General features: G+C 39.1%; 1 protein-coding gene across 2 annotated transcripts in view; it reads right to left on the reverse strand.

Moving 5' to 3' along the window:
* pbx1a (pre-B-cell leukemia homeobox 1a) overlaps positions 1-1,530 on the reverse strand; it is a 69,202-nt gene extending 67,672 nt beyond the window's left edge. Inside the window, exon 1 of one of the 2 annotated variants that reach the window (XM_082172176.1) lies at positions 74-1,530. In XM_082172176.1, the coding sequence (XP_082028302.1) occupies positions 74-261 (188 nt within the window). In that variant the 5' untranslated portion in view covers positions 262-1,530. The remainder of the gene's footprint in view (positions 1-73) is intronic. The other variant, XM_082172177.1, reaches the window with a different exon arrangement.
* Between the last annotated feature and the right edge of the window lie 6,439 nt (positions 1,531-7,969).

The raw sequence follows: 7,969 nt of genomic DNA on the forward strand, positions 1-7,969 counted from the left end.
GACGACGTGTTTCAGAAGCTACTATGAAGATAATAATAAAAAAGACAGCATGCATACACTCTTAGATATATACCTGGCCTGTGCCTCGTCCAGACTTTGGTCGGTTATGGTCATGATTTGTTGTAATATGTCTCCAATGTCCTGTTTTCTTCCCTCGCCGTCCGCTCCTCCCGTGCCATCCTGCATATGCTGCGCCAGGCCGGGGTGTCCGGCCATGCCCACCCCGTGAGAGGAGTGCATCAACCGGGGCTGATCATCCATCCTCGCCGCTGTTCTCTAGACTCTGGTGACTTTTTCAATTCTTCCCTAGGAGAAGGAAAATTCCTTCAGAAACTCTCGCCGTCACTCCCCCTTTCGCTTTCTGGATGTCTGGAGCGCGTTTACAACATGGAGAGAGGGAGAGAGGGGAGAAAAGGCAAAGCTCCCTCTCACAGCTGGTTTGGGTGAAATCTGATCTGGAGAGCTGCTTTAGGATCAAGCCACTCCTGCTCTTGCCACCAAAGCCAAGACAACAGAGCCCAACTTTGTCTAAGGGCTGCTGTAATCCTGTGTAATCTGCGACTCTGCCGCGTAACTCCTTGTTTCCTTTGACAGCTTTACGACTGAAACAGCTCTAAGACGTGCTTTGAAGGCGTTAAACGTGGGGAGAGAAGTGCTTTTGTTTCGCACAGGTCTGCTGGCAACACTGACACATAACGGGAGGCTCCGCCCACCAACACTGGCACACAGCGATGGGGAACCGCCCATTGCGCGTGATTGGACGAGAGCGCGCTGTTGTCCCCGCCTCGGTTCTTCCACGGTACGTCAATCATATTCCTGAGGAAGGTGGGTCGCCGTAATAAGCTTTAAGATGTGGCGTTAGCGCTTGGACTGGACAGGGTGGTAACACGGTGATGGATAGGGGTTGAAGATGAAAATAAATAATGGCGTTTGGTGTAAAGCCTCTGTGTCCGCTCGGGACTTCCATGTTATCTTATTCTGTAAATGAATGTGGTCATTTAAGATCTGTTTTCATTTGATGCCACCGGTGACATTTATGAACAACATTTATTTTTGCGTTTGAAGGGTCCAAACAGAGTTGTTAATGTATTTTACTCAAAGTTGTCAAGTATAAATCAAACATGGCTGGTGTAAATAGTCACATGACCAGAGGTGTTTGTACAGAATCTATTGAATCATAAAGATTAGATTACCATGTCATATAAATCATGATCATAATAAACATGTAGTGTAAGATGGGAGGAAGATGCCCACCTTAAGAACAATAGCATTTATTCTTAAATTGTGACACAGATGTAAGTTTGGCATGTGCATAATATTGATGATGCATCAGCCAATGTGTTATTAAGGGAAATAATCATAGCAAAGTAAAAGCAACACTACATTTTATTTTTTTGATCGTCATTCCCCTTTAACCATACATGCCTAGTAATAAATAAATAAACCTAGCTGAGAATAAATTCAGAATTACCTGGGTTAAATCTGTTTGACTGGGATTTTTGTAAAGCATTTGACAGGACTATAAGCTGTATGGAGTCTCTTATTAAAGAGAAGTGGTTTGCAACATAATTTGCAGCAAGACATCTTAGTTTCCTACTTTTCTTATGTAAACACCTATACAGTATATCTATATTTAATATCCATATTAAACACACACACACACACACGTACACATATATATATATGTGTGTGTGTGTGTGTGTGCGTGTGTGTGTGTGTGTGTGCGTATATGTTTAATATGGATATATAATTTCATATTCCACATTTATTTCCACAAAAAAAAAAAAAAGACCTTCATGCTGCTGAAAGACACTATGGTCACTCAATGTGTCTTGGGAAAATGATCAGACAGGCAGTTTGCTCAGCCATGTGGTCTATTTAACGGTATTAAATTCACTGGCTATTGACATGGAGCTCAGAATGTGGCAGAAATGTCACGCTCTGGCTGCAGGTGCTGGGAAAAGGACCAATAAAGAGAGTGTTAAAGAGGCCATTTCTGATGCCTGAGTACCTATCACTGGAACAAATATTCAGAAGCACCACTCCAACTATTCATGTGATGTCTCATCTCCGTGCTCAACATATGAGGTGTGTCACCTTCCATTATGTTCCTTATGAGAAATGACACCACTTTAAACTGTCCTACTTAGAAGGTGACTGCTGACATATACTGGTCGTATAGGTAATATCTCAACTTTTCTATTGGAAACAATATCATCAATTTCAGAGAGCAAACAGATATGTGAGGGATAATGTATAAATCCTTCAATGCATTTGACTAAATCTTCAGAGCTCATGTATTAAATTCAGCTGGTTTAAGCAAAAAATGGTTATTAAACAAAAAAAAAAACCTTCTAAGAAAGATAGATAAAAACCCTACTAAGAAAGATAGATAACAAGTGCCAAATTACAAATAATTGAAAATGATAAATGTAACACTTAATTTTCTAGCCTAGTTCTATCTATAGACCTTATGTAGCCCCGCCCCTTTTCAGCGCTGAGCTCGTTGTCTTTTGACTTCCGGTCTGTATTTTCACCGTGATTTTGCGTGTTTATTAATGAACGGCTCGTTTTAAAATCTTCCCGGTCGACTGACATTTGTTTAGTCATCTGCTTTAAACATTACAGTCCTCATGATAACTTTCGTTAACTTTACATTAAGTAAATTCACTTCAAAAGCTAATTACTCCTGGACAGCAATGCCATAGAAATATAGAGAGCGACCGCAAAACGGAAGTTAAAAGACAATATTCTAAAGATGGCAGCGCCCCCGTTTCTCTGGCGCATAAGGTCTATAGGAACAACCAACTCGTTAACATGACAAAATGCATCTATTTTTCGATGTTGTGATTTCATATGAATTCATACAATGTGATTCATACAAAAACATAAGTTTTTTTAGAAAAAAGCATGAAGTCCCACCCCTAAACTTAAAAGCCCACTGAAGTGCCTTGGAATGCGCAGCTTTGTATGATGCATATTCAATGGCCCCTCCCCCTTTTCAAATAGCCAATAGCGTTTAGTCAACCGAATCCATATTGCTCCGTGACGTGTCAACGCCGGTCGCTTTAGCCAGGACTGGTGGTATTTATAGCATAGGGGGTGGGACACATTAGATTCTAGAGAGAATTTGATTGGACAGAAGATGTGATGAGAAGCTGAAGTTCGCGGTGATGTCATAAAAATCCGTGATCCATTTTAATGGAAGTGAGAGACTGTTCTGAATGTTTATATCTCCTAAATGCAAATTTTGTCTTTGTTTTGAAACACAATAGGTTATTCATCCTAAAAGCTAAAAAAAAAAAAATACATTGTGATTTCAGGGGGCCTTTAACCATCAATGGGGTATAAGAAGATTGTATGAAAACGCATGAATGACATCATACTAATTTATACAAATTAGTCATCAATTCTTCAAAACAAAAAAAGTTACGAATTGCAATGAGCGACTAGTGCAATTCGTATGTTGTATTGGAACAACTTAATGTTTCTCTGCAAATAATGGCAAAATGGGATTACTCTTGGTAAAAGACATTTTTCACATCGTGGCAGAAGTTAAATCGATCAATCAGATTTCTCATTAGTTGAAGAAGAGGAGGAACTAGTTAATGGTGAAAGGAATCGGCCCTGCTGCTGTGATAGTATCTGAAGACTGCTGGGCTGGAACAGATGTATAGGCTAAGTGACCTTCCTCTGTAAAACCAAACCACACTGATTGTCTGACCTCTTCACAGCTATAGCCTACAGCCAGAACAGAGTCTACAGCATCACGTATACCGTAGACACACAGCTCAATGTCAAACATCTTCAAACGAAACAGGAAAGAATACGATGTTTTTGCACCAAGTATTGACTCACAAACAGTTGGCTGCTTGTATACTTGTCCAGAAATGTTAGCAAAAAATTTTACTGCTGCATAAACAGTGTGAACATCACTTATTAATGAAGAAAAATGCAACATCAGGCTTGAATATAGCCTTTTGATATAGTTTGCCATATTTGAACATTTCCCGGTCATTCTAGCAGTGTCAGAAATTGCCCGCACATTAAAAAAACGATGCCCAGTCTGAATTTACAATGAGCTTCACGAAGCAAATAACACACTTACAGATATTTGACATTCTCTTGTAGACGCTTGAACTCTTGTGGTTTGAATTTAGAGTAGTTTGGTTTTCCCTACCGATCAGCACTTCTGTATTCCCAGCGGTGAGAGGAGCACATTGTGCTGCTGCCGAACGCTTTTCTAGCTCACTCGTTTCATTCATATTTATGCCAGCTCATCTAAATTGTCCTCTCTAATAACGTGTGATCTGCATACGCTCACTTATATCAAGCACATTCATCTTTTTCAAAGCTTTGGAAACATTTAAATAGTTATAAATGGAAATGGTTGTGCAGTGTGAGGCTGGACAGTTGGGTCAATCAAAAATAAGAGAGTCCACGATAAAGAAAAGGAAAAATCTAGTGTAAAACATGTGACAAGTTTTAGAAATGTACTCTTTATTCACATTGGTTTCATTTGGTTTTGAAAAACTTTTATATAAATTACAAGAAAACGTTTGATTTAATGACTCGAACATAAAAATGTCATGTTTTGTCATGTCATTAAGAAAAAAGAAATATATTCCCTTGCACCTTAAATACATGTGATAGCATATTAATTATCATTAATATTTTTATTTATTTTACATAAGAAAAAGTTTGACAAATCATGAGTCGTTAATTAATAAATTTCATTACGTTTGTGTGGATTCGGACCACATGAAACCTGAACCACCAGAACCATCTTGCCTTGTAATAAATTGTTTTTTATATTACTTGCCACAGCTGGTTGCAAAATATAGATGAATACAGGAGCTAAACGCAAGCAGTATCAAATTTAACATAGAAGTAAGAAAACATGAAACCAGAACAGAACAACCTAACATAACGTGACAAGAACTGACAAAGAACTGAAGGAAACACAGGGTAAAAAAATACACTAAACAAACCAATCAACTAAATGACCAACAGGTGTGCAAATTAATCAAATAAAGAATCACCAAGGAAACAAACTGAAAACTAGGACACAGAAGTGAAACATAATACAAAACCCACCCAAAACAACACAAACTCAGAATACCTGTTACATTACTCTTAGGGGCCAAGCACCGAAAGGTGTGTACCTAATTGTTATCGGTAGAGTTCTTCTTCATCTTCTTCTACTCTTGAGTCTATGGCAGCTTATAGAAACACTTGCAGGAAAGTTAGGAAATTTGGCAGAGAGATAGATGACAGTCTGAACTGTCACCACAGCATTTTTGTAGTCTCTAACTCAATCGTTATAGCGCCACCAACTGTCCAAATTTGCACTCATGTTTATGTTAATCATTTTTAAACAGTAAGGGCTAGAAACAAAATTCAAGCTCAAACTTTTTTAGGCAAAAAAGTTACAGATTCCGTGTCGATAGACAAAACCGTTTTCGTATACCGCATCAACAAATATGATGGCATGATGCCAAAACGACTCTAAGGCCACATTTACACATAGCCGGGTATTTAGAGAAACGAATATTTCCCCCCCTCCGTTTTCAATAATAACATCGTACACACAACATCGTTTTCCCAAAAATGGTCATTTACATCAACCCGCATAAATACGCCATCGAGCGCCATCATAACTATGCCAAACCTATGGGTGGCAGTGTAGGAAGAAGGATAAAGCCATGCAAGCCAATCAGAATCCTCAGAATCGACAACAACGAATAACACGAGCGAGGTTAAGCATTTTCTGGCGCATAATGTGACGTTTGAGAACCTAAAACCCCGTTTCTCCCAGTTGACATGGCAACACATAATCAGAAATCTCCACTTTGGCTGGAGTTTTTAGAAATAATCGTTTTCTGTGATAAAAACTGGGTTTTTGTGTAAATAAGAGGCCAAACTGCAGGGAAATATCTGCGTCTTCCCTTTGTGTAAACGGGGCCTAAGGCTGTATCTCTGCACTGCTTTGTCATATTGACACCAAATTTTGCATGTCATTGTCACATTACTCCGACCACACCCCATCAATTTGTACACAGTGCCACCTATTGGTCAAAAGTGATAAACCATTAAATCATATTACTACTGACTGTCTCTGATTTTTCAGCCATTTTGCCTAAAATCATCTTAATAAGTCTTAAATTGCTCATTGTTGCAGTTCGTCTGATGCTCCCAGTCATAATGGCATGACTTATCGTGCCTTCTTTGTGCATGGCCTCTTAATAGCTGCTTGGGGCTATATTTATTATTATTCACAATTATATATATATAAAAAAAGTTAAATTATTATTAAAATAATTAATTATTTTAATGAGTCTTCTTTATTATTATATCAGGATAGTTGTTCCACCCTAACATGTTTTACTTTAATTTATTATTAGAAATTAAAAACATGCATCATAATAGATGTGGTTAAGTCATCATTTAAGTCATTGTTTATATTAATTGCACTTTTAATGTATTTTATTTTAATTAAATAATAGTCGCATACAAAAAATGAGCGTCACAAGTCATGACTCTTAAACTCTCAACGAAATAAATATTAGCATTTTTGATGTTTATTTTTTTGGGCTTCTCATTTTCACCACTGGTGATCTTCGACACCAGAGGACAGAAAAAATGATATAAGGGAGAGACTAAAGGTTATGATGTCACTTTGTGATGACAAGGGATCTAACGCAATTAACATGTTACAAAATATGAAAGTGTTTTTCTATTGCGTGCAACATTGTGAAGGATTTCCAGAAGCTTTGGGTTTCGTTAAAAAAAACCTTTGGGATTTAATCTATCAATCATTTATTATTCTTAAGTAAGACATTAGATTCTCATCACCTCTGTCATGCCACGATGTAACAGAGGCTGAGTAAAGCACATGACACGTCTATTGATCAATGTTGCACGGTGAGTGCAGACCAGGTTGAGAAGACATTGCAGCGCTGCAAGCTTCAAGTACATCTATCAGGGGGAGGCTGTGATGAAATATTCAGTTGTTTGGGGCGCCGTATCCCCCAAGCATGTATAAAAGGCAGTGTGAAATAGCGAGACCTGGACACAGCTTGAGTCTGCATCAAGTGCAAACCTGAAAACCTCTCCATCTCGCAGACTTCAGGTGGAGCTAGAGGAATTAAACTTTCATTGAGCTTTAAATGGGTTACAGGTCAGCGGTTGATTCAGCATTTTGCGCTTTCCTAAAGCTTTGGGGATAAGAAGAAATCTACCTGTTCACTTAGCATCGCACCTCTGAGGAAAAGCTGTCTTTTTTTTTTCAGTCATTACCTTCAATGTTATAAATACAGCCAAACACACAAACCCCATGATCTGAGTGATTTCAAACCCGATCAAATAGCAGGAACAATGTTACCCTGCTATTTCATATGCAAAAGGCTGTTTTCCATAGAAAAATGCTGAAACGTTGGTTACTGGTAACTTTAGCTCATCTAAATGTCCCTTTTTGAGTGTTTCCCCCGATCATCCCTCCACAAGGCTGTCAGTTTCCTAGGCCATTGTGAGGACACACACCACGCAGCTCTTCCTGACCACAGTAAAAAGGGAGCGGGACCTGTCATAAAGCATTCTCGTTTACGGCTGCAGGGTGGATGCTTGGAGGAATAGAGGGAGAGAGAGAGAGAGAGAGCGAGAGAGAGAACACTACTGTAAATGTCAAGAGATGCTACTGGAAGGCCACTCAGCACCTCCCAGCCTCCCATGCGAAAAGGCCACTTAGAGCAGTGGGCAGATAGCAGGCTGAGTTTATGTGCTGACCCAGCGCTCCAAATCAAACTTACAAATAGCAGGGGCTGGGCGGGCTGGGCCGGGGGAGGCTGGGGAATGAGAAAGACATTGAAGGAGAGAGAAATTGAGAAAAGAAATAAACAGGACTAACAGAGACCTACATGTTTAACACTGACAACACATCATCCACCTTAGCTTACAGTAAATGCAGGTT

The sequence above is a fragment of the Leuciscus leuciscus genome (assembly GCF_965113295.1).
Source record: "Leuciscus leuciscus genome assembly, chromosome: 6".
In the NCBI taxonomy this organism is placed as follows: Eukaryota; Metazoa; Chordata; class Actinopteri; order Cypriniformes; family Leuciscidae; genus Leuciscus; species Leuciscus leuciscus.